General features: G+C 39.8%; 2 protein-coding genes across 7 annotated transcripts in view; one reads left to right on the forward strand and one right to left on the reverse strand.

The window, feature by feature from the left end:
- Window positions 1-26,024, forward strand: part of LOC114093381 (basic helix-loop-helix domain-containing protein USF3) — a 233,341-nt gene that overhangs the window by 74,740 nt on the left and 132,577 nt on the right. The window lies entirely within an intron of this gene.
- Window positions 1-26,024, reverse strand: part of Sidt1 (SID1 transmembrane family member 1) — a 78,906-nt gene that overhangs the window by 7,423 nt on the left and 45,459 nt on the right. For 4 of the 6 annotated variants that reach the window (XM_027936058.2, XM_027936057.2, XM_027936054.2 and 1 more), the window contains 12 exons: window positions 24,517-24,560; window positions 14,942-15,016; window positions 13,466-13,611; window positions 12,690-12,763; window positions 11,346-11,412; window positions 9,607-9,680; window positions 8,579-8,702; window positions 8,278-8,395; window positions 5,884-6,020; window positions 5,127-5,235; window positions 2,163-2,177; window positions 969-1,045 (listed from right to left, as the gene is read on the reverse strand). In XM_027936058.2, the coding sequence (XP_027791859.2) occupies window positions 969-1,045; window positions 2,163-2,177; window positions 5,127-5,235; window positions 5,884-6,020; window positions 8,278-8,395; window positions 8,579-8,702; window positions 9,607-9,680; window positions 11,346-11,412; window positions 12,690-12,763; window positions 13,466-13,611; window positions 14,942-15,016; window positions 24,517-24,560 (1,060 nt within the window). Of the gene's footprint in view, window positions 1-968; window positions 1,049-2,162; window positions 2,178-5,126; window positions 5,236-5,883; window positions 6,021-8,277; window positions 8,396-8,578; window positions 8,703-9,606; window positions 9,681-11,345; window positions 11,413-12,689; window positions 12,764-13,465; window positions 13,612-14,941; window positions 15,017-24,516; window positions 24,561-26,024 lie in introns of all 6 variants that reach the window. The other 2 variants (XM_027936053.2, XM_027936055.2) reach the window with 2 other exon arrangements.

The raw sequence follows: 26,024 nt of genomic DNA on the forward strand, positions 1-26,024 counted from the left end.
TAAAACTGCTATAAGCACCACTTAATGTAAAACAACAACAAACAAACAAAATATGAATTGCCCTTCCTGGTTCGCAGCTAAAACATACAAAATACACATAGGTCCTAATGGGCTTTTTAATTCACCACCTGAATAAACCCTCTACCCTCAATTTCCTCAATTTTTTAGTGCCTGTAGTTCCTACCCAAGCTATAGAGGGCTATAAGATTCCCATGTTCTTTTACGTAAAAATCAGTCTGATTATAAACTATTCGCAGGTATTTGTTGAACTCCTATGTGCCAGGCCCAAATGTATCACTAGATCTGACCAAAGGCTCAGGCAGTAAGCTCAGAGCAGGCAAGTAGCCTTCCCAAGATCATTAGCCAGTGTGCCAAGACAGCTGGCCAGGGCCCTGGTCTCTAGGATGAATATAGAAATGGACAATATGCTAAAAACTATAAGAGAGGACTTCTAAAGTTTATTTCAACCACAATTTTTGCTTATTGTAAAAACCAAACAATGCAGAAATATTTAATGTAAAATGTATTAAACTCCTAATGAATGTGACTGAGTGACTACATGTCCCAGCATGCTTGAGACAACTCTGGTTTTTACCTGCTGTCCTGGTTAATAGATTAATAGCCTACCTTGTTATTTCACCAGGGTACCTCTTTAGGTGATTATTTATAGGGATATTCTGTCTTGATCCTCTTCCACAACAATTAACACTACTTAAAAGTTTGAATTTATTAATTTTCTTTCCCATAGATTAGCAAACATTTCATTTACAAAAATGGGACCATCCTAGCTTGTCTTTTAGGAGTAAACAACATGCTTCCTCCACTAACTGGATCCCAGCCACTCTGAGCCATCTGGCCCTTTGGATTTTTGAAGCTTTGAGTGACTGCCCCAAGCCTGTCCCTCCTGCTGTTCCCCCCCCCACACACTTTTGGGGAGAAGTCCAAGGAACAAGGGAGCATGCACGTACCATGTACAGTGGCCGGCTACACTGATGGATACAGTCTGTGTATATCACCATGGCTGCCCGCCGGAAAATTCCCAAATCTGCTGATGACATAATCACACCATGATAGTCAGAGAAAACACAAACACTGGGAAACAGTTGAAGCTTTAGGGGCTGGAATGGTATAGTCTTCATTTATGAAAATGTACTAGAATGCTTTGCACCTAATAGGTGAGCAATCAATGTTTGCTTTAAAAGTTGGTGTTGTCATGGGGGGAATGCCATATCCATGCATCATAACCCAGAACAGCAAGCAAGATGGACATGAATAACAAGCACCTGCAAACGACATGAGTGGCTTGGTGTCCCTTATTCTATTTCCCTGAGCTGGATTCCATTTATTTACAGTTTGCTCTGCAGGTATTTCTTTCACTGCAGAGATGTCATGGGTCCCCTCAAATCAACCTTAAAATATTCCACTTTCCTTAGATAATGGGAAATCTTAGCTTGTGAAGTTTCCATCTCTATTTCTCAGTGTATGAGTTAGTAAGAACTGAACCAAGGGATCCTGGGCTGTACTGTGTTCAGAAAGCCTATCTGTATTGAAGCAATAGTCAAAAGACCCAAAAGAATGTAAGTTAAGTTGAGAAGAAAAAGACAGGGAAGTTTTTTTAAAAATGCAATCTATCAAAGGAAGATATGAAATGTAGTAAGTGTGTGTGTTATAATTGCTATTGAATAGGGTCAAGGTCAAAGGTGGGGCTATCTTTATGTAAGTCTGCCCACATTATAGACATCAAATGCAACACTGGATCTGTCTAGAATAATCATTTCAGTTCCCAGTTCTGTTGAGAATACTATTTTATGCCTATAATCCCAGCTATTTGGGATTGGGAGGCAGGGGGATTGCAAGTTCAAGACCAGCCTGGACAACATAGTGAGACCCCATTAGAAAACAAAGCAAAAAATATCTAGAGGAGAATGAGAATGCTACCCTTGTTAAGGATACCCCATACACTGAGTTTAACCAGGAGTGAGGGGTCTACCTATGTGACAACCCAGAAGAGGTTGGGTTGGAATTCAGCCTCTGCTCTGAGCCTCCCTCCACTCCACCACAACAATCTTGCCCGACCTGTCCACAGAGCAGAGCTGACAGCCTGATGGGCTTCTTTAATAAGGAAACAATCGAGAACATTGGGAAGGATGGCAGGACATTACCTGTGTCAGACACATCTGAATCAGTGGGAGGAAGAGAAGAAAAGAGAGAAAGAAATTATTTGTAAGAAGGAAACCAAACAGGTAGACTACTGGTCATTTTATTATTTTCTCAAAATGATGACTATAACTTTATTTTCTAATTATAAAGTAACATTTGCTCATCAGAAAGAACACAGAATCTTTCTGCCTATCTCAAACAATCAGAAATTTACTCTTCAAGGAATGAATCAAGACTTTTCTCTCTTCCTATTTCCTTTTGTGCATGAATCACAATTTATACTCCATCCTCTCTCATGAACAATTCCTGAAGTCCTTTTCTAGAGCTCTGGGACTAAGGGACATGGTTGTGATCAGGTAGCTCTATGACTTTCTGTTCTATTTTTGAAATGTTCTGTTTCATTTCTGCTGTCTTTCCTATGTCTACGCTTATTTTCTTGAGTGACCTCAGGGACACTCCTATTTAAAAAGCAATGGTAGCGTGGGAAATGGATAGAGAGGTCAGAGTGGGTTCAACCACTGTCCACTAATCACCTCTGACTTTTGAACTAACTGTAAACATATTCATTGTCATCAGGAAATAGCAAGCTTTCCTTCTGACTCTGGTAAATCTATAACTGCCTGGGAAAGACTCCCTGGGCATAGAACTTGAAAATACTTAGTTCAACTCTATGCCAGCCATTGTCCTGTTGCTATTTGTCTCTTTGTCCTGTGCCTCCCTGGGGAGGCTGTATGACTACAGTGGGTTCACTCTCTGTCTTTGGATGAAGAAAATGGGGAGCACTGGCAAGACACAAGGGACAGAGGAAGGAGAAAGAGCTCAGAGAGGTTATTTCCCTGCAGTCCTCGAGAGAGGGGAGACCATGTCTGTCACTAGAGGTCACTGTTCCTTTCAGAGTGACTTCCTCTCTATGACACATTTTGGTAACCATTTCCTACCTTCCTTTGGGGTTTATGGATGGTAAAGGCCCAATGCCAGTGAGCCTTTCCATTCTCCTCTACTCCACCCATGTCTTGTGACTAGTCCCTTTGTGAATAAATTGTCATCAATTTTTGTGTGTGACATCATTTTCCTGTCAGGACTCTCATAAATTATTGCATGGTCATAGCATAACATTGTTTAAAAGGTAAATGAATTTAATATTGTGTTACCATTGGTCCCATTGGGACCATTAGGAATAAATGAATTTAATGTTGTGTTACCATTGGTCCTATTGGGACCATTAGGATAGCATGACCATGGCGGTAGTCATTACCATTACCTATGTCTGTTTTCAAGTTGTTGTTTTGTTTCCTTAACTCTAGAAGAAACCAGAATGACAACATTCTAATTTATTTTCCTTATCAAAGTCTGGTTTACGTGACTTCATTCACCTTTGTGCTGGAAGATGGGGCATGACCAGAGCAACTTATCAAATGTTCTATACCACTGGCTAGTGCCACTGGGGTATTTGAAGGTACACTGGCTATGTTAATGCTAAGGGTAGGTCAACTTACCATGCCCAAAGAAAATTAAACTGTGAGCATGAGAATGTATCTTATTTGATCTTCTGGACTTCAGGCCATTTGTTTATATTTAATTGCTCTTAGACCTGGGCCAAAGGGGTCCTTTATTTTAGAGGACATTCATTCCCCCATGAGTGAGAAGTCTGCAGGGTAAGGGGACTAACCCTTCCTTTTCTGGATCTCATTCTCAATTCCTGGAACTAAAAATTTCCTTCTTGGATAACCATGGCCTGCTCTGAGGATCTGCAGAGCCCCCTCCTTTGGTTTATATTCCCTGAGGGCAGATGACACCATTAGTGTACAACTCTGTCCAAGGAAGGCAAGCAGGGCCATTTGTGGGGAATGTGGATGGACACTGGATATTGGACAAGGATTTCTTTATGCAGATCTGAGAAACCCCTAAAAACAGAGAATAGAGAACAGAGCCAGAGGTAGGAAGAATAGCTATGTTCTATAGTTGTTCTTTTGAGGGTCCCAAAATTCTAAATCTGAACCTGGACCTTCTAGGTTGTAATGAAGATAAATTTACCAGTTTGTTATTTTCTTTCTTTCTTTTTAAAATTATTATTATTATTATTATTTTTATTATTTTGGTGCTGGGGATCAAACCCAGGGCCTTTTATATGCTAAACACATGCTCTACCACTGAGCTATATTCCCAGTCCTTCCTTCTCTCCCTCCCTTCCTCCCTTCCTTCCTTCCTTCCTTCTTTCTTTTTCATACTTAATAACTTTGAGCCTGTTTTATAAATTTGACATTTTCACATATATGTAAGTTTGCATTCTTCCCCTGGGCTCTGTGAATATCAGGGGCAGGCCTAAGCTTATATGTAATGATCTGTCTTTAAATATACAAAATAATATTTAAATTTGACTTCATGCACCTTAAAATGATTTTTTTTAATGTAAATGCTCTAAAACAACTTAAACTTCCTCCAGTGTATGACAACTGAACAGCAGATCACAAGCATGCAGAACCCTCAGTGCTCCCTGATCAGTTCACACTGTCCTTGGAAGTTAAGCAGGTACCTACAATTGACAAACTTGTCTCAAAAAGTTCTTGCTCTAGAGCCTGGAAATACTATCTAATCTATTCTTGACAACCATTTTGCATAGTTAGAGGAATGCTCCTTTTTGAAAACTGCAAATGGAAAAACGTTCCTCTAGGTGGGACTAGTGGTATGACGAACATACCATTCTTCAAATGTACTTTCAAAGTTGAGCGAATTATATGGTGTTTGCAACTAGGAGCTGGAGGTATGTCTAGGCTCTGAGGTGCAGTAAGTTTAGTTTCTTAGCTGAAAACAAAACTAGTGATAACAGCTAATTCAATCCTATAAGGGAGAGGAATCTCTTGGAGAGAAACACAGCACAGACTTCAGAGCATGCAGTCATGGTGACCTGTTGTATCAGTTAGGGTGAGTGAGGGCAGGTGTTCACTATAGAAAAATAGGTGACTCACCTATCTTGAAACGACCCATGTAGTAGATCTGGGTACTGAGGGCCAGAGAAGCCAGAATATGGATTGCAGACAAGATGACCCAGAACCACACATCATTTTTTCCAAACACCTAGGAATAAAAATGGAGGTTACCTTGATCTACAGCCTTCTGAGGACTCATTAAATAAAACCATTCTCTTAGGCATACTTAAGGAGTCAAAAACTGAGCTGTGTGTGTGTTTTGTTTTCTCCCCCTTCTTGGAACTCACAGGGATCTTTCTGCACAATGGACAGGAAAAAGAGTCTATCTGGCCAAATGGAAATGGAAAAGAAAAAGAAAGGGGGGGGGGGGAAGGCAGCCGAATGGCCACAATAATGGGGCCATAGGTCTAATGTAGGGGCTAACGCTCTTCAAATAAATGAAGACCATCAACACTGTGGTCCAGGCACATTCAGAAAGTAGGTTCTGTTTTTTTCAGGTTGGTCTCTCCAAAATCAGCTGGGATGTTTCTATTCCAATCTCAGATGAGTCAGGTCTCAGCTTAATATTAAAACTATCCAGGGGTAATTTTACAGGAGCATGTCACATTGTTAGAAATAACCAGCTGCATAAGTAAGAGTGCCTTGAGTGGACCCAGGATGAGAGTGAACCAAAGATTACTGTAAATCCAAACCTGTGCACTTGAGGTCCAACAAACAAACAAACAATACAAAAAGCCCCTCAAGAGAGCACTTTTTGAGAGCCAGATAGAAGGCACATATATAGAAAGGAACGTACCACTCCAAGGACAGTGATCATGATGACCACGGCAAAGGAGGCATAGGCAGAGTAGGCGCTGGCATTGATGTCCGGGTGGCGGGTCTGATAGAGCTTCAGCATGCAGAGGCCAGCGATCATGTACATGAAGGAGGTGTCTGATGACCCAGAGGAGGAGAGGAGACAAGAGGTTTAGTGGGTGACAGACAGATGACACACTCCTGTGTTTCCTACATACTCTGAGTACCCCCTCACTCAGTGCATGTAGTATTTGCTGCCTTCAGATGTGTGTAGACCTGCAGCAGTCAGCCTCTCTTGCTGCACTCTCTAGGCAGACCCAATGTGCTCCATTCCTAACCCTTCTCCAAGGCCATGCTTGGCTCTTAAAAGAAAAACACATAATAGGATAACAATCAACTATCCCCACTTGCACAGTGTTTGCTTTTTAAAGGCTGATGTTCAAGAGTGATAGCAAAAGAATCCCTAATGGTGACAGTTTAGGCAGTGTGATGGTAAGATGAATGTCAGGTGGGTGTAGGAGGTTGCTCTCAGCACCCTGAAATATAACCTCATTGATTACTGTGTGTGTGTGTGTGCGTGTGTGTGTGTGTGTGGTTTTATAGCCTAGTGATGGAAAATAGCTAGTCATTAATTGTAGCTTAGCTGAATTAGAACTGGGAAATGGGAAAATGCAAAGCAGAATGACAATGCAGGGCCCTATATTACTCAAAACTTTGCAAATAAATTAAATGTCTGATAATAACAAAAGTTAATGGTGGTGTGGGGGAAATGGAAACTCACACAGCTAGTGGAAATACAAATTAATACTCTGGAGAGAAATTTGTTAATTTTTGGCAAAATAAAAGATGCATATACAGGTGACTCACAAAATTCTAGGTCTCCCAGGAAACCTCTCTTACATCTGCACAAGGAGACATTTATAAGGATGTTCATTGTATGTAATAGCAAAATATCGGCATCTAAATGTTGTTCAATGGAGGAGTTAATGTGATATCTTTTATAATAGAATATGGTAATCCTTAAAAATGAATGAATTCCATGTTCTTGATTTGGTTTTGAAAAATCCTGAAAACACTGTTGAATGAATAAAGAAGGTAGAAAAACGATGTGATAAATTAACATTAATTTACTACATACGAACGTAATAAAATATAAAAATAAACTGGAAGGATAAATATCAAATTAATCTTAGTTGTTCCTCCAGGGAAAATATTGAAAAATGAATTTAGTTCAATTTTATCATGACACTTTGTTTCTTAAAATGTAAGTCTAAGGTAAATACTTGAAAGTGTTGACTTTTTTCATTCAGAGTGGTGAATGATATTGTTCTCTGTAGTTATTTCTACTAAAAAGGCTTTCTAATTTAAAATATTTAAATATAACAGAATTATGGTGGTGTTCTAACAGCAGGAGGCCAGAGAAGAAATATAAAAATGACTATTTTAAATATCCTTACCCTGGAATGTGGAGGACATTGCTAATTGGTTACCAGCTCAACTCCTCCCTTCCTCCTCTTGTAACAGCCTCAATACTGACTCAGTTTTTAGCCCTTTCAATTTAGAAATAAACATGCTTCCAGCCCCTTGGCTTCAGGAAAGCTAATCCTGCCCTTGGTTCCAGGGATGGGTCTGATTAGTCTAAGGAAATCCCAACTCCTTTGCTGACTGGTGTAGCAACCCAGGCCTGAGCTAACCAGGATTTAGGGAATAATTCAGGAGTGGGCTCTTGAGGTGTAAGAGACATTCTCTGGGGGTTTCTTGAAGTTTCCTTGTTCTTCAATGATGGCCCCTAGAAGTCAGCTTGAAAGCCCCTCTGGACTTGGGGAATGGTGATGTGAAACCAGCACCTGCTCTAACTACTTTTGCCACCATGAGTGAAGTTAATCACAGTATAAAACCAACATATTGGCTGGGTACAACCAAAGGGATTTCATAGAAAAATGGAAACATAGTCAACAGATTCGTCAACCATAAACCCTTTCTACCTCTGTACTTTGAATGTGCTATTAGGTGTCCTTATTACTCAACCCAATCTGAACTGGGTTTTCTATTATTTTTACTCCAGAGCAGTTTAACTGCTAAATTACACCAAGTTATTCCAGAAGTCTGTTGATGGATTCTCCATGACTTGCTGCCTAATGCTTAGCCCATTGTCTTCCTTTAGATCTCTCCATGGGATTATCATTCAGCATCAAGTGTTTTCTAGTCTAAAACATGGTGTAAAGGAAAAGTGGTAAAATGTGGAAATAACACTTTGTGTTAGGTGCTCTCAGATCACTTCACCTCACACAAAATGACTTTTAATTCCTGCAAGTTGAGTTGAGCATTTTTGGAAACGTCCCAGAATAAGACTCCTAGAACTCAAATCTTTGTAGTTGTTATAAATTCTAATTACCAAACTGGAAATTGGAGTAATTAGGACAGACATGGTAACAAGCACTAAGCACTCCTTCCATCATCAGTGCAATGCCCATAGCGTAGAAGAGACCAAAGTGTTTGGGAATCCCGTACTCCTGAAAAAAGAAAAAGGTAGGTCAAAAGGAGGACACTGGTTAGTGATGTGCCCCAGAATGTGAAAGCCTAGGCTTTTGGCCTCAAGCAGCTCATCAAGCCAGATGTCCCTCCCCTTTGCAGATCCTGTCTGGAATCATGGTTATTCCCAGCTCCTACCTCTGATTTGCCCACCCTGTCCTCACCATAGCGAAGATGTCCTTGGCTTCCAGGGCTCTTCGATGGAGAATGTCCCGGCGCAAGACTATAAGCAGGAAGAGGAAGCCCAGAAGCACATGGCCCAGGTTACTCAGAATATTGTTGAAGGCACTAAGGGATGAGCGAGAAACCACGAGGGTGAAGGTTATCAAGAGAATTCAGAAAATGAATGAATGCACAAATGAGTGAGCTCGGCATTTTTACCACCAACCTGTCCTTAAGATTTCAGGATTGGAAAGTCATAGAAAATCCTCTTTAACCTAGCTCCTTCATTTTAAGATGCTTATTTAGCTTATGATAATATGTCTGTTCCCTTTCAGGAATGCCCGCTCAGCATCCCTAACACTGGCCCCATCTCTTCTTGTCTCCATGGCACAGCAAAGTATAAGTCCTAGGAAAGAAAGCTGACCCAAGTTTGTAGCAATATTCAAGTTATACAGCATATTCACTAACTGTGAACTTAAGGATAAATGTTGGCCAATCACAGCCAACAGCTTTATATCAGGAAACGAAAGCTGATTTAGCCAACCTCCAGAAAAGTGTTCTTTCCTTGTCATCAAGTTCTAGCTAGAGATCAGCCATGATGGCTGCAGGCCTGGGGTGAGGTCCTCACACACTAACAGCTGAGGGAGCTTCAGCAAGTTCCTACGTGGCTATGCCTAAGCATCTTCATCTAAAAAATGCTGGCAATGAGCATGTATCTCGTGAGTTTTTGGATAGACTGAATGAGACCACAGGCTGCCAGCTCACGTCCATGAGCTCATGCCATGACAACTAGGGACCTGACCTTTTCAAAAACACTGATGCCTGCTTCTCAGCAGGTGATTTTAGGAATGTGGCCGGAGGGCTCTCAGGAATGAGAAGCATACCTGCTGTTAACCACTGGGTTTAGTTCCTCTTTACCCTAATTGGAGTAGTTTTCCACAGTTGCTTTTAATGTTTTTGAAAACTGAAACCACATTAGACAGAAAGGAACCTCTACATGCCTCATGAGCAACCAGAGGACTGGGTTTACCTCAGGACGCCCAAGGGGTGAGCACAGAGGAAGTTGTAGTAGCAGATGTCCTGGTTGCCAGTGACATTTACCACCTGTAAAATCAAGTATGAGAAGAGGAAATGTGGTTTTTCTCCATCCTCCGAGCCCCACCTGAAGTCACAAAGAGCAGACGGGACTCCCAGCCATGTCCTGTCAGTGGCTTACTGTGTATAAGGTGAGCTTTCCTTGTTAGGGTTGGATCATTCTTTACCACTGTTGCATATCACAGGCATGTTTCCCATAAATGTTAGCATTGTGCTTTTTTTTTTTTTTTTTAAATTGGGGGATGAATTCAAACATGCTTTACCACTGAGCCACATCCCAGTTCTTTTTAATTTTTGAGTCAGTGTCTCACTAAGTTGCCTAGAGCCTTGCTAATTTTCTGAGGCTATCCTCGAATTTGTAATCCTCCTTCCTCAGCCTCCTGAGTAACTGGGATTATAGGTGTGCCCTTCCAGGTCCAGTACCATTGTGCTTTGAATGCAGACATTCTATGTGCCTCACTAAGTGGCCTCAAGATGGAATTCAGCCAAGTGTAGGTCCTTTGTTATCATAATAAAAGGACTAAGAAAGAATACTATCATTGGCACCTGCTTTCTAAGTCTGCCTTTCGAGGCCCCATTTTCTTTATAAATGCTGGGGAATATGGAGTAGCCCCATTCTCTGGGTGGAAGTGATAACCGCCATTAGCAGGTAGACTTGTGTGCATTCTGCTGTCCATATTTATCGCCATCTATCAAGAACCTACCCAAGCCACAGCACGGCCACAGCTGTGTTTTCTCACAGGGGCCCCAAAGTATGCAGAGAATATTTACATTATAAACAGTGTTTTTTCAAACCTCATAAAGTCCTTGCCCTCATTATGTAACAAGTATGGAATGAACTAAATATTTTTAGACCATTAGCTCTCAAACATGGCTGTACTTTGGAATCAGTAGGGGTTTAAACAACATTGATACCTAGTACCACTGATACCCTGATCTTCCTGGGGCCTAGCCTAGACACTGGGATTTTTAAAAGTATCCCAAGCAATTTTAATGCACAGCAAAGTTTAAGAGCCACTGCAACAGAAATGTCTTCAGCCCTGTGCTGTTCTACAGTGGCTTTCTCATGTGCCTCAAATTCTGGAGAATTCACACTTAAAGTTACCTGGACTCCAAATTAAATTCTCACATGTAAGTGATTTAGACCCTCGGGTTCTGTGAAGAAGCAGTGGGAATTCTCAAGCTGTTTTGACATTGTCTTTATTTGATGTTTAACTTTTTTTTGTTTACATTTTACATTTTCTTTTTGTTTTAATATTTTTCTAGCTTCATGAAGCTGTTTTTCATTGTACAAAATCTATTTAACCTCCATGAGAAAGCATGGGTTAAAATAGATATCAGATTTCTTTGTTATGGTTTGAAACTTTACTCCTTAATCCATGATGATCAGAGAGCTCAGACTGGAAAATAACAGAAGCAATTGGTAAATATTATAAGTGAATGAGTGCAAGGTAATAATTTCAAGTTGGTAGACAAAACAATATAAAAAGTCCAAGGTTCCTTTGTGACCAAACAGTTGGGAAAGAGATTGAAACCTGGTAAAAATCAGGCAATGGAGAAGTCCAACTGGAACCCAAATGGAAAAGTAATTCTTGAACTGATTCCAAGTTACACCTTTCTGGTAGGTCACAGTGAAGACTTTCCTGAGATTCTGGGGCTAGAGGCAGCACTTACTGTCTGGTAGGTGATGACCAACTGGATCACAGGCAGTGCATAAAACACAGCGATGGTGATGATGTTCCTAAGCAGGCAGAAAGAACCGCAGACAGACATTTCCAAGTTAAGAACAGAATCTTTGCTCAGTTAAAAACAAACAAACAAACAAACAAAAACCTCTATAACTTGCAAAAACACCTAGAAGCTGATATGTGGCTCCTGTTTCTCTAGTTTTTCTCTTCTCTTCTTTCCATTTGGTACACAATATCTTGACTAAAGGGGAGGTCTATTTATCATTAGCTTGTGAAAATATTAACTTAAATGATATATTTAAAGGCTAATGATTGGCACCTAACAAATATTAGTCTTTTCCCTTTCCTCTTTATACAACCATTTGCAAAATAGTATAAAATTTGCTTCTGGTTCAACTGCATAAGAAAGCCTAAATTTTTAGGATGCTGTTATGGTTTAGATATGAGGTGTCCCTCAAAAGCTCATGTGCAAGACAATGCAAGAAAATTTAGAGGTGAAATGATTGGGTTATGAAAGCTTTAAGATAATCAGTGCATTAACTCTCTGATAAGGATTAACTGGATGGTGACTTTAGGCATGTAGGGTATGGCTGAAGAAGGGGGCTCCTGGGGGAATGCCTTTGGAGTATATATTTTGTGAGCTGAGCTTAGTTTCTCTCTCTGCTTCCTGGTGGCCGTGTCCTGAGCTATTCTCCTCCACCAAACTCTTCTGCCATGATGTTCTGCTTCACCTCGGGCACAGAGTAATGGAGTTGGCTATCTTTGAACAGAGACTTCTAAAATTATAAGCCCCAAGTAAACTTTTTCTCCTCTAAAATTGTTCTTGTCAGGTCTTTTTGTCACAGCAGTGAAATGGCTGAAAATGGATGCCATTAGATTAAAAGTGATCAGAGTGCAAGTAATGGACTAGTGACTGCACGCCAAGGGTGTAGCTCTCTTAGATAACTCTTAGTTCCATAATGATGGTCCCTCTAGGAAATTCTATGTGGCCCCATTGTCCCTGTTTTCTCAGTAATGTCTGTGTTCAAGGACATAGGGCATTCTTCAGTAGAAAAGAATGGGAAGGGTTGCTTCACAAGAGGGCCTGGGCCTTTCTCAGGGGAGGAGGAGCCCTGGCCTGGTTGCTCAGCCTTTTGGCTGGGTGGGAGGCTGCATCCATGAGTATGACCACCACAGGTCTATTTATCATTAGCTTGTGGCATCATTGCCTATCCCTGTGCCTCATTAAACATTAACTTGTGACATAAGGGTTGCAGTTTTTACAAAGAACTTAAATTTAAGGAGTTTGATTTTATTTAGGGAACCATGGTCCTACGGGTCATCCACTTACCAAAAATAAATCTTATATTTTTTGCTGACAATTCTCCGGTCCTTCCTGGACAGATCTGACAGATAAAGGAACATCTGAGATACCAAAGAAAAAGAGAACACAAATCTGTACCTGGATTTCCTTGCATAAAACAGGGAGACAGACAAATTTCAATTAAATCCTTCCCTAAGAATTTAAATTATTCAACAAGACTTTTATTTTAATTTTTCTTTCCAAGGATACTTCAATAAAAATCCTTATATTTTCTTGAAATATTAAGAACTGGCTGATGGGAACCATGATTAGGTGTCTGGAGGCTTCTTATATGTTGAGTATTGATTTCCCAGCTTTTAGAGCTATACACCACATGGTTGTTGAATTATAAAAGTTTGAAACTGTATGATTATGTTCATATCTTTTACTGGTACAATATGATAAATATATGGCAGAAAGTAATAAACTTTACTCCTGAAAGACGCTATGTGTAGAAACTGGGAACTGTTGCAGGTCCGCCCCTCTAATGGATCTTTCCCTCTGGTTGAATCCCTTCATCCCTTCTTGTCCACAGTTAGCCACCTCAGATCCTGAGAGTGTTTAATGCTCTATCTTTAATTGCTCACATTTTCCCCTCAAAAAAGTGTTAATGAACAACGTATTGCCTTGATTATGTACTTATGTTTTAACTGAACTTTCTAGGAAATTTCATTTTCTTGAAGGAAACCGAGGTACTGGTGAAGTTTATTCTATAGTTGAACTTTCTTGCCCTCTTAAAAAGCGTGGCCAGACAGAAGAGGTACCTTTGTCCGGATGACGTTTTTGTCACTCTCAATATCTGGCATGGTGTCAAAGTCACTCTCTTCCACGGAGCTGTCTGTGTCTGAATGGCATGGCTGCCCACCATCAGAGGGGGACATCTGCCTTCCAGGGCTGGAGCTCGACTCATCTGAAACAGAAAACTCACTAGCCTTTAGGAGCCAAGGACCCCTATGAAGTCCATTTCTCTGTATAAAGCACAGTGCTGACTCATTCTAGAAAGTACCATATTGGTCAAAAATCACTCCTTGCCCATGAGGCATGCTCTTTCCCTCATACCTTCCCAATGGACATTTAGCTTTCTCTTCTATTTTTATATTTAGCTTGTCTATCTTCAGGGCTGAATATGTTTTAGAATATAAAGACATCTGCTCTATTAACAATTTGGATACAAAAATAACACTGTGCTTTTATTGCATGTCTCATATTTTAAAATGTGAAAACAAATATATAAACATATATATGCTTATAGTTATGTGTAGCATCTACCATAAAGATGAGTAAGCACACACGTACCCTGCAGCTATGTATTTCTCATGGATAAAGTATTTATACACAGAAATCCCCCACATGCCATATCTATGATTATATAAAGAGAACAACATTCTCAGGCAGAAGGATTCTTCTGTTCCCATGAATGTTTCCCAGAGCAGATGGGATTTGTGCAGCTTGCGCACATGAGCGGAGCCTACCTTCCGTTTTATTTCTTCTGTCAGATGGCTTAAAAAAAAATCCTGTTCTTACAGAACTAAAAATAAACAGCCTACACTGAGCCCACATGCTCAAAGTTACAGAATAACAGGGTAGGAACACAGGACTACCAGTTCCTGGACATGGACATTTTAAGGAGCATCTTTGACAGGCCCATGGGTATCCTAGAAGGGGCAGGGTGCTCAGTGGGCTCCAGCTCACAAGGCAGGAACAGTGATTCTGTTCTTTTGAGGCAGCTTAATTGGTGCTGGGTTTGCCACAGGAATGACTGGGTGGCACTGAGCAGGCTCAGTTGTGAAGGTAGCCAAAATGGAGGGCTGTCAGGCTACCGCCATGGTTCACCTGCCAAGCTGCCTCAGTTTTCCCACTGCCCTTACTCCACTGAAACCTGAGAATGCAATGACTGATCAATTGATGTCAGGCTCGCTGTGACACATCTTTCATACCCTAAACTGGGGCTGAGTATGTAAAAGTCCCTAGTAGGCCTTGGGAGTTGATGGAAACCATTATAGGGAACAGATTCAGGTGTGTCTAGCAGAACCAAGAAATGGAACAAGAGAACTTCAGAAACTTAGAGCTGGAAGGACGCTTCCAGATTATCTAACCGACTCCTCTTATAAATAAAAGACTATTTCATAGGAGACTGACTTGCCCATGATCATGGTTCTTAGTGGCTGGAATGCCATTTGTATGTTAATCTATGCAGGATCAGGAAACAGTTCCACCAATAGGCTCATCATAGGAAATACCTATTGTCCCATAATTGCTCCTCCCTTCAGGTGTGCTAGCAGCAATGGGATGTGACACCGCCATGTTTCCAGATCCTGTGAAAAAAAATCAAACAGGCAAACATTTTATGTCTAGCTGCTAACACAAAACAATGCAACTCTAAGTAGCTCTAATCCAGATCACAGTATTTTAGATATAATTTTCTTTTTACTCTGAAAGTCACCAAATTGTAGTCCTTAGGCCAAATCTAGCCTACTAGCTGCTTTTATATGGCTCTTAAACCAAGAATGGTTTTTACGTTTTTAAATGTTTGGGGGAAAGATCAAAATAAGAATAATATTTCATGGCAGATGAAAATTATATGAAATTCGAATTTCAGTATTCAATTCTAAAGTTCTAGTGAAACACAGCTACCCTTGTTTGAATATAAATATGGTTGCTCTTGTGCTACAATGGCTGGTTGAATAGTTGCAACTTAGAGTATATGACCTAGAAAGCTTGACATATTTATTATTTGACTCATTACAAAAAAAAAAAAAAATTGATGACTCCTGCCTTACAGTATTGCAGAAGCATAGTATCCTGGGTCTGGAATCACTGGGAGGAAGGCTACCACCGAACAGAAATACCAGAGATAAACTAGTACTGTTAAGTCATAGTAGTTTGGAGGTTCATTGTTATACCATTTAGCAGTTCCCTAACTATAGTCAGGAAATCCAGGTAAGATGGAAGTTACTGCACTCACTGCAGCAGTAAGTGCTGACAACATGAACTCAGGACATGGAGACTGTGGCAGTGTGGCTATACTTCTACTGGCTGCTGTTTACTGGAAACTTACTGTACTAGAAACTTTTTTAAGTTCTCCCCAAGAATTTAGTCCTTTGACTTTTCTAGTTCTTTGAGGAATAGACTGGAGGCAAAATAGGTGTGTTTGTAGTCAACTGGTTTTGATAGTAAGAGAAAAATAGACTCAGATAATGCTCCTCAAAAATTTCCAGTGAAATAAAGACTCCTAGAGTCAGGGAGAGTGAACTCATTGCTCTGAGAATCTAGGGATTTTTCTGGAGCCACCTCATCATAAGCACCAGAGAAAAATATTTCCCAGACTTCTTCTTAATGGCTATTAGGCAAGATGCTATCCCTTTAAGTTTATGCCTTTCTGAGAATTAAACCAAACTGAACCGAGAGGATGAGATCTATGAACTAGCAGGCATCCAGGCAGGATCTCGGAATCTGACTTAGTGCCACAATGTTTGCAAGAGCCGCATCACCTATGGAATTTCATGAAAACATATCTTCACTGCCTTCTGAACTCTGCCAGGGATCTGGATAATGTCAGGCTGATGGGGATGTCAACAAATTCCTTTCTGAGAGGTGAAATTGCTGGTGTCACATGACAGATAAAGAGAGTCTGTGAATCAATTAACCAGTTTGTCTATGTCTCTGTCTCTCCTTTTCTCTCTCTCCAGTGCTGGAGATTAAACCCAGGGTCTTGCACATGCTATGCAAATGCTCTACTAGTGAGTAGAACCCCCAGCCCACTGGTCAGCGTCTTACATTTCTTCCAGGATATATGTTTTAAGTGAAGAAACTTAGTAGAGAATATTCTAAAATATCCTTACTATAAATACATTTCTGTGTCTTCAATGAAAATTTAATTTATTATAACTTCCATGCACAACACATGTAAAAGAACCTAAAGCCTCAAATATTTCCTAGTTGTCAGTCAACTTTCTTCATCCAACTTTCAAATTTCATTTCCTTTGGTGGGTCGTAAAAATATTCAATACCCACTTTGTAGGTTTGATTTTTTTTTTAACTCTTTGTGTACCCGTTTGTTTCCTCCAGGAAGAAAAATAATTCAATGTTAAGGTTCCAAACTTTTAGCTAGGTGATGAGAAACAAATCTAATGTAGTTGGAGACCCGTTTTCCTTTGGTGTCTTAGCTAAGAGCTGGCTGAACTGCAAGGCTTTTTGCTAATGCAAGTGTTCTTGGCAGGCAAGGTTGTTCCCAGAGCTCGCAGAATGTAGACTTTGACCCTTAGAGTGCATGTTCCCTGGCGTTCTTAGTAAGCTTGATATGTTTATTATTTAGAGAAAGAAAGTTCTTGACCTTCCTTGGGCTAACCCATACATATGCAACACAGCATCAATACCACCAATGCTTTTCACCCAAGTTTGAGGCAAACAAACAAAAGTAGTTTACCTTCAGTCTCTTAAGTATGAGGGAGCAAATCTTTTGAGCACAATAAATGTTAAGTGAAGATGCTCTGTGCAATTTGTCTTCCTTTTTTTGATGGAGGGCAGATTTGGCCATAGTTATAGCACAGAGCTTTGTTGTGCTTCTGCTACTGCTACTATTGACAAGTACCACCACAATTACCACCCCCTAGTACTGCTGTAGCTCCTAATGCTTTTATTGCTATTATTGCTGCTACTACTTCTACTGGATGCTGTTTATTGGAAACTTAATGTACTAGACACTCTTTTAAGTTCTCCCCAAGAATTTAGTCCTTTGACTTTTCAACAACCTATAGATGTAGGTACTCTTATTATCATCATTTTAAAGATGATAAAATGGAGGTACAGAAGGAACAGTTTGCCCGGTCACTTAGACAGAGGATGGTGAGTGCTAAAGTGTTAAAATTTACCTTCCTTTTAATTTAAATTTTTTTAATTGTTGATAGACCTTTATTTATTTATATGTGGTACTAAGTTTCGAACTCAGTGCCACACACGTGCCAGGCAAGTGCACTACCACTGAGTCACAACCCCAGGCTTTATCTTCTTTTTTTTTGAGGTTCATTTTTATTGTATATATTTAAGATGTTTAACTTATTTTGATAGAAATATGCATAGTGAAATGGTTACTATAGGAAAGCAAATTAACATATCCATCACCTTTCATAGTTACTTCTTTTTTATTGTAAGAGCACCTAAAAACCACCCTCTTAGAAAAAAGTTTTAATATAGGATACAATACTATTAACTAGAGTCCTCCTGTACATTAGACTCATTCGTCCTACATAAATACAAGTCTGCAAGTCTACTCACTGTTTCTATGTCTTATTCAATGTGTTGTCTGTTCTAGATTTCACATATAAGTAAAATCATACAGTGTTTTCTTTTTGTCTAGATTATATAATTTAGCAGAAGATCCTCTTGGTTCATCCACAGAATCATGTAAAAAATGGTAGTATCTCCTTTTAAAAGGTGAATAATATATCATCGTATATATATATCCCCAAACTTAGGCTCTTAATTGAAAAAGTACAGATATTTTCCTTCAAACTATGAATAACTGGCAACAAACATGTTACTTTCACATAGTGTCTGAGAATATTTTTTAAGGAGGCTGTGGTTCCTTTGTATCTCCACTTTAATAAACTCCTATTTTTAAAAAGTAAGAACAACTTTTGCTGTTTAGATTGGCTGGTGTGTCTTGTCAATGATTCCCTGTAGGGTAAGGCCACAGTGCTCCTTTTTTTTCTGTCTAGTTTATTGCCAGAGTCTAAAGATAAACCCCTGCTGTGGTCTCATGCTTAGATGATGTTGTAGTCTTTTACATTTCCCTCAGTATTTTTATATTAGCCTTTAAAGTTTAAGCTTCCTGTTTTTAACCATTAACCTATATATTTTGTTTAAAAGATAATTTTGAAAAGTTATTACTTGTGCAAATAGTACATAAAGAATGACATGGGAAACCGTTAGACTTTCAGTGTTAGTGGGATATGGAACAAGTGGAAGTGTGCACAGAAAAATGCCTAAGTTCTTCTGTGGTAGGAGGTTGAAATGTTCCTGGGAAGGTTTCAACCTGTTCTGGGATGTGTAATCAAAAAAGAAACAGGGCTGGGTTATATTTGCCTCACATGTGTGAGGCACTGGGCTTGATCCTCAGCACTACATAAAAATAAATAAAGATATTGTGTGTCCACCTACAACTAAAAAATATTTTTAAAAAAGAAAGAAAAGCCAAAAACTAAAATCAAAGCAAGGGAACAAATAAGGATCACCAGTTTTGTCAGGTAACAACTACATTAAAATGAAAAAGTCAGCTGTATAGGTCTTTACAGACTTGGATGAACCACTGATGTCTGTGCTCTGCACTGGCTCCTAATTGAGCACGCTCTGATTTTGGTTTAGTTGCTGGCCCTGTTCACTTGGAGGCAACTGCAATATCATGGCTTCTGTCATGGATAGGAACACCAAGGTTGTTGTGTACAGTACAACTGCCAGATATAAAAATGAGTGACTCTATGGGTTTATCCATGCACAATTTTAAATATGAGATCAACCAAGGTGAATAACAAAATTCTGTTAATTTTCCTTATGTCTAAGGCCTTTTAAGAATGCAAAAAGTCAAAGCATATCCTTCTAAACTTCAAAGTGTAATCATGGTCATATTTATATTTTAAACTGTACAGCATTTAAAAAGCAGAATTAAACACAAGATAACAGTTTACAGGACAGATCAAAATGTTCTGGATGGGAATAGCAGACATAAGATTGTGAATGAACACATCTTAATGAAGACACTTGTTTGGGTATATTTTTTCTCTGAGCATGAGCCTCTTGCCATCTGTCTCCTTTTTATCCTAAATGCCCTATGTGAAAAGAAGAAATTCATTTCCAGTTGGGCATGTTTGGGTCTTTCAGGGACTTCATATTTATAGTTGTCCTGCCCCTTTCTTCTGTGAAGAGTCAGGAGATTGGAAACTGAAGAGAGTCAGAAATGATGTGAACTAGCCATCAGGAAATGTTATCTTTATACCAATAGGCTACTACTCCAACTAGTCTCATGTTTTGTTTCAAAAGTTGAAGAAGACTTGAAGAGAACCATTAATCTTTACAGAGAGATATAAAATTAAAACTTCCATAGAGGAAAAAATGGGGGGGGGGAGTCAAAGAAATTTTGAAAAAGAGTAGAGATCAGGACTAGAATTTGAAACCCATTTCCAGGCAGGCTGATGATGGTTTTGTTCCTTGAGTTCCCCAAACTCAACATGCTCTTTGTCTTATCCCCATCGGACCCTGCTCTTTGATAAGTAGCTTATTAAATAATGACTCTATCCAAGACACAGTTTGGTCAGTGCCATGGTTTGAATATGGCTTCAGTGTATCCTTCAAGGTTTATGTATTAGAAGTCTGGTCCCCAGTGTGGCAATGTTGAGAGGTGGGCCCTTGTGCAAGGTAATTGGATCAGGGGATTAATAAAGTTCTTACAGGACCCTAGTTAGTTCCCAAGAGAGCAAATAAAAGAGCAAGCCTGGGCTTCGAATCTCTTCAGGTTCCTGTGTTGTCATGTGACTCCTTTTGCACATGGTCTATCTACTTCCTCTGTCAAGCTGTGGTGCAGCCAAGGGGGCCCTCACCAGGGGCTGAACACATGGGGCTGCTTGATCTTATACTTTCAGCCTCTAAAACCATGAGTTAAATAACCTCTTTTGTTTACAAATTTTTAGCCTCAGATATTCTGTAATAGTGACCCTGTGGAGAGCAGGCTTTGCTCTGCTCTGAGTTGCTCCATGATTACAGAACAACAATTTTCAGGCTGTGCCTAAACTTGAGTTACTCCATGTTGAGTTTAAGTGCTAAGGTGGAATGATTCCATACCTTGTTTGTACAAGTAAACAACCACTATCTGCCTGGCACAACCATGAGACACAAACTGATAAATAAATTAATCACGGCAATAAAAAAATGACCACCTTTGAACTTATGAAAATAATCAGAAGCATATATGGATGCATGGGCATATCAAACTCATATTTGGAGACCCATATGTGAAGAGCCCCCTCAAGAGTGTATATGGCAGCATCCTGATCCCATCACCTGGTCGGTCACTCATCATAAGCCTTGCCCAGGAAAATCGCCACAGTGACAGACCGCTGAATCTCTGTCTTTGGGATTTAACAAATGGCCATTTCTATTGCCCGGGATGATCATGCATGGCCCACTGCAAGCTGACATCTCAAGCTGATATTGTGAAACTGCTGCCCATCTGGACCTTGGCCTAGAATAAGTTCCTGTGTTTTGACAGCTCTGCACCCTGAACAAATTCTTTGGTTCTTAAACTTATCTAACTACCTCTAGTGACTCTTTGACTCCGCATTCATCTCTCTCTCTGCTTGTGTTCTTGGCTCAGCATCCTGTAACCCTGTGGCTGCCTGAATCCTTTCTTAACTCTCTCTGTGACCTTTTACATATCATTGTGTGAAGTATGATGTGTGACGTGAGTGTGTGGATATTAGAAATTAAGATTGGAATAATAGAATTTGTATTTTCCTGGCTTATGACTATCAGGTGACTGTGAGTATTTGGAGAACCGCCACAAGGGGCATAATTTATTGTTATTCATTGTGGAAAGAGACAAACGTGTTTGGTCTACGTTAGTAACACAGCTTGTTCATACAGACAGAAAATGGACTAACAGTTGACCACTGCTTCTTAAATCTACTATCTTGTTGGGCTTGTCATCTCTCTCACTTGAGAAAGTAACCTCCACTTAACATTGCCCCTGTGGTTCGTGGCTCAACCATAAGGAGTCCTGCAAGGAAGGCTTCATTCTCTCTCTTCTCCGTTGGCAACTGAGTTTCTATAGAGGCTCTTTAATAAGTATTTGAAATTTGAGGTTTCTCCACTGATAGAGCCAGTGGAGGAAATGCTCCAAAGCACAGAGCCTTACCCAGTGTCCCTCAGATCAAAAACACAAAGCCCTTTCCTTTATGAAGTGAGGACTCAAGAATCCACTGTCCAGCTATTCCGACCATGACAAAAAAGTCTCTTCCAGGTCGGCTCTTTACCAGCTGTTTCCACCCCACCCAGGTTCCGGAGTCTCATCTTCTTCATTCCATGAAGTATGAAAGAAATCCATTTGCTTGTTTAGTAGAGTTGGAGCCAACATTTTTTATTTTTCAAATAAAACTTAGTTAAACTACAAATTCAGAGTAGCCAGCAGATTTTCGGATGCAGCCCTTCTATCATTACCTAACAAGACAGAGCCACTGCCATTTGGCAGCTTATATAGCACCTGGCTGCATTTCCTTCACCTCAATCAAACCTAGGGCGGAAGCATTATACTAAAGTTCTCTTGATGTTTAGCTCCACGGAGGTGTGGGATGCCTGTGAGTCTTGAATCTCTGTGTGATACCATCCCAGTTCCCCTTTCAGAAGCTCTCCTAGCATTTTCTCTGGCCTCCATCCCTCAGAACATTTCCTGTAGCTCTGAGCTGCAGAGAACTTCTGTGCCCTATGTCACACTGATCCTGACCTCAGGAGAGAAAGACATTTCTGTTTCCTTGTGCTTCTCCAAAGGTCCCTCCCACGGCTGTCTCACATTAACTTTCTGATCTTCCTGACTTGCCTTTGACTCTCTCTCCTGGCTGACTTCTCAAGCTCTGTCCCAGTCACTCACTGGCTCTTCCCTCCAGAAGAGCTTGTCTTTTCCTGCTCTTGATTTAAACAAATTGGTCTTGGCTTGCAAGTGGTCATGGGACACTGGAGGTGGTGCCAATTTTCCAAAAGCTTCCCTATATTACAAAGGCTCCTATTCTCTATGCCTCAAGCTGGCATTTCATCCAAGCATTCTCACCTGTGCCTGGCAGCGGATGTGTTAGGTTAGGGATTCTCAAGCAGGAGAAGGGGGTCACTATTGTCTCAAGAGAATATTTGGTAGGATCTGGAGACATTTTCAGTTGTAAAAAGGAGGAAATGTACTCTGGAATCTAACAGGAAGGCTGAAGGATGCTGTTAAACATCCTACCATGTATAGAAGAACCCCAATGACAAAGGCTTATCTGGCTCATCATGTCAATAATGTTGATTTTGAAAAACCCTAGTCTTAGAGGATCTCCTTCTAATTCTAAAAGTGAGTCTGTGTGATGTGTACGTAGACCTTTTCCTTGCAGTGACTAGTTTAACAGTATGTTTCCCTGAAGATCAGTGAAACATGAGAAAGTTGCTGGGGAGGGACTTCGGAAAAATGCCCTCCCTCCTCAGTTGGCAGGTAGGGGTGTGAGCCTAGACGCTTCTTCCCCACCAGTCCTTGGAGCCAAACAGAGTTGAGGGAATGACAGGGAAGTGGACCAAAGCCACTGGACTCCTTCAATCCTGAACCCCATGGCTCTGCTCACCTTCCAGGTAAAGGAACCTCAAATTGTTTTAGTGTGTTTGAGGCATTATTTTGTTGTGGTTACAGTTTTTGTTCTTTGCAGTCAGGTAGATCTTAATGATGTAGCTTCATTATTTTTGGTCACTCATTTGTTTCTGCTTGTCCCTGAAGGTTGTCTGTACCTCTTAGCTAATTTTTAGAGCCTTCTTGATCTTGGACAATGATCTGGTTCAAATATCAATACTGCCTATTTATGCTTTATTGTTCAAGAAACTGGAACATGAATTCCTTTAATTATTATCACAATGAAAAAACAAAAAAAAAAAAGGCACTTGTACAATAAAAAATGCCATCCATTCCCAATGAAATCCATCCAACTGGACTTAGTCCCAAGTTTGATTAGACCTAAACTAATAGCAAAACCTATCATTATAAGAAAAAGATAAGATTCAGAAGAAGATAAATTTACTGAAACATTTTGTAAATAAAAGAGAAAACAGCACTTGGCATTTAGAGCTATGAGAGTAGGTCTTCTTCTGCACAGTCTTTTATATTGGCAGTTGTTCATTAAAACAAAGTGCCTGCAAGGCTGGAAAAATAGACATGCTGACTTTAAGGAAGATGAAGATTAAAAAGAAAAGCAAGCCTTCCAGCAGAGGGAGAAATGGTCCTGCTGGGTGGTTGCAGGGCGAATTTGTATCTTTCTAAGATTCCTGTGGACTCATTAAGTGGGGCAGATACAGAACAAAACATCTACTATCTGTGACTTAAAAGTTCGCTTCCCACTTCATCATCTCTTCTTTCAGATTCTTACTCAGCACCAAATACTTTATCAGCACTGAGTAACTTATCCTGATTTAGGCTTTTCAAAAATGAATACTTTTAAACTTTTTAAACTTTTGATAAGATGATCAGGCAACTGAATTCCTTTGTTCAAATTCTTAGATTGGAGGAAAGGGCAGATAATGATGGTTCCATATTTAATCACTCTGGATTACCCCCAATTATCATATTCTTTATTATACTTGACTAATCTCAAACATTTTGGTTTTCTAGAAACCTAGTAAACAAACAAAAAAGCTTCTACCTCAATCTAGGAAATGTAAACTCTTTATTAGAGTTGACACAATAAATTCTTACTGTTGTTCCCAAATCAGTTTTGGAACAAGATAGATATGAACAATTATTTCTAGGAAAAGAAGAAATGCTTTTAAAAGATGAGGGCTGACAGAAGGTCTGTGAATACAAGTGACCCTCCAAGTTAAGGTTTTTAGTGTGAGCTCCATGTCTCAATAATTATCAGCTACAAAATCAATTCTCACTGGCTCTGCTTCTGCAGAAAGACTAAAGATTAGACTATGTGGGATAGGAATCAAGGGAGGGTTTGTAAATTGCAAAAGGCAGAGAGTCTAACATAGCACAAAAAGGATGTTATCACGCTATTCAACATCATTCCGAATTAAAACTAGGGATTTTTTTTCTTACCATCATTGGAACCAAAGCTTCCATCAATGGATTTTCTCTGAAACCTGCAAACAAGCACATATATGCTTCTAAGACAGTGAAAACTTCAGCATTTTACATTTGTTTGCCAAGCAATCTATTGCAGATTTGTCTGATAGGATCTCTTTAAAATAGGTCTTTGGGGGCTGGGGTTATAGTTCAGTAGTAGAGTGCTTGCCTAGCATGTGTGAAGCACTGGGTTTGATTCTCAGTACCATGTATAAATAAAATAAAAGTACATTAACAACTAAAAAACATTTTTTAAAAAACGGACCTTTGGATATAGGGAAATTGGAACCCTGATACATCACCAATAGGAATGTAAAATGGTACTGTAACTTTGGAAAACAATTTCACATCTCTCGAGAAGTTAGAGTTACCATATGAACCAGCGATTCCATTCCCAGGTACATGTACCATTCATTTAATAGCTCAATAATTTATTATTTTTCAGATATAATTCACATATTGTAAATTTCACCCTATAAAGCACACCTATTCAATGAGTTTTAATATGCTCACAAAGTTGTACAACTATCACCATTATCTGATTGCAGAACATTTTCATCACCCCCAAAGAAAGCCTGTTCACATCAGCAGTAACTCCTCCTTCCCTCCTTTCCAGTCCATGGCAATCACTAATATACTTTCTGTTTCTATAAATTTGCCTATTATGGACCTTTTGTATAAATGAAATCATACTGCATATGAACTATTTTGACTACTTCTTTCACTTAGCATAATGTTTGCCAAGGCTTATCCATGTTATAGCATCCATCAGTCAGTATTCATTCAGTCTTTTATGGCTGAATAATATTCATTGTGTGTATATACTACTCTGAAGAGCAGTGGTTTAGACCATGGTCTTTGACTGCCTTAGAGCTGTGGCTATGCTTTGTTCTGTGAACTTTCTGTGCAAAGGTGTAGGACAAGATTGCCCAGGAGCTATGATGATGCCCTGAGGAAGTCCTGTGTAAAGACATGGAATTATAGTCTTAACCCTGAGTTCAGATACCAGCTGCCCAGAACAGAGTTCTGAGCATAACAAGATAACCACAATATCTTGCAAGTGCTGTGGTTTGCAAGCCTGCCTGCTTTGCAGAAACTTTCCCACAAATAACCTTTTAATGGTAAAACCTATATAAAAAATGTGCTGTGCTAGCTCTGGGACACTGTTCCTCCATCAGAGGTCAGTGTTCCACCTGGTCCCAGCTTTCTCTTTGTACATGTTTGTGTGTGTGTGTGTGTCTGTGTGTGTGTGTGTTTTCAATGCTGGGGATTGAGCCCATGGCCTTGTGCATGTGAGGCAAACACTCTACCAACTGAGCTATATCCCCAGTCCTCTTGTGTCTTTCTTAGTCCCCTATCACCTCTTGCCGATCTTTAGGGTTTAGCTGTGTAAGTGGCAGCATACTACATTTCATTTATTTATTTTCACTAGATGGATGTTTTTGTTGTTTCCACTTGCTAGCTAATGTGAATAACACTGC

This window comes from Marmota flaviventris, chromosome 8 (assembly GCF_047511675.1).
Source record: "Marmota flaviventris isolate mMarFla1 chromosome 8, mMarFla1.hap1, whole genome shotgun sequence".
NCBI lineage: Eukaryota > Metazoa > Chordata > Mammalia > Rodentia > Sciuridae > Marmota > Marmota flaviventris.